This window comes from Sinocyclocheilus grahami, unplaced genomic scaffold (assembly GCF_001515645.1).
Source record: "Sinocyclocheilus grahami isolate Dianchi unplaced genomic scaffold, SAMN03320097.WGS_v1.1 scaffold24514.1, whole genome shotgun sequence".
NCBI lineage: Eukaryota > Metazoa > Chordata > Actinopteri > Cypriniformes > Cyprinidae > Sinocyclocheilus > Sinocyclocheilus grahami.
In genome coordinates, this window is record NW_015519515.1 from 1 (window position 1) to 1,043 (window position 1,043).

Here is a 1,043-nt window from a genome sequence, read left to right on the forward strand (position 1 = left end):
CTTTATGCCGAATTGCCGCTATTTGAAAGTGAAAGTAAAATGCGCGCACGCTTTTACGAGCTATATGAAAGCGAAGGAAAGCAAGGAAAAGAGGGAACGCCCCCGCCTCCACCCCCGCAGTGATTATCCGTGTTGTCACACGTCGATTAACCGGTGTGAAAATTTCCTCACCGTCACAACCCTAATGAGCATCTAATGTATTGTGTTGAGTGCTATTTAGACTCCTTTGTTTATTTTATTGCAGCTGAATCACAACGTTAAGCAACTTTCATGCTATCCAACGCATGGCCCAAACCGTGTGACTTTGACTCTCAAAGACTCGAGCGTTGTCATGATGGACAAACTGCCCTTGTTGGTTGCTAAGAAAATGAAGGAATATATTGAAATGGTGAGGCTTGGAAAACCAGCAGGTATGTTTTTTGACTTGTTTTGTAGTTTTCACATCACTGTCCATTCTTTTTTTTTTTAAGTCACTTTTAACTTTTGTTTATTCTTTTTCTTTAGTTTTAAAGACAAACCAGGGAAGTGCTAGTTTCGGATTAGTTCTTGGGAATCGTGCAGCACAGAACGACTCTGGCCTTTCTCCATCAGAAAAACAGGTAGCACAGCATCACAAGCACTGAAATTGTTTTCTAAATATTATATGACTGACCTACTGTACTGTTTCTTTCAGAGCACTCCAAGACGTCCAAGTCTCGACAGCAGAGAGGACAGCACACCCCGAAAGCCTCTCGGGAGTCCCAGCCGGATTACGTCCACACCTGGCCGCAATGGGCTCTCGGAGAACAGGTATGCAAATTTGCTCTGGCAATGACTTTAGATTTGGGTGCAGTGTCTCTGGAAAGTGTGTGCACTTTTTGCTCAGTTGTTTGCTCACATGTTATCTTAATTTAATGATGTTCATTTAATAATGATTGCCCTGACCACAACTAAAAATAATTTTGTCCTGTAGGAGTGAGAAGAGGAAGAGGCTGATGAGCTCTGATGGTGATATGACTGAGGACTACCCCAAAGAGAATGACTCTTCTAGGTAAACGAGACTT

General features: G+C 42.6%; 1 protein-coding gene across 1 annotated transcript; it reads left to right on the forward strand.

Moving 5' to 3' along the window:
* Positions 1 to 244: 244 nt before the first annotated feature.
* LOC107580093 (ubiquitin carboxyl-terminal hydrolase 37-like) lies at positions 245 to 1,030 on the forward strand (the record flags this gene model as incomplete). The annotated part of the gene is made up of 4 exons (XM_016265838.1): positions 245 to 410; positions 505 to 599; positions 674 to 789; positions 953 to 1,030. Coding segments are annotated over exons 1-4 (368 nt in total), but the record flags the coding sequence as incomplete, so codon positions are not given.
* Positions 1,031 to 1,043: the final 13 nt, after the last annotated feature.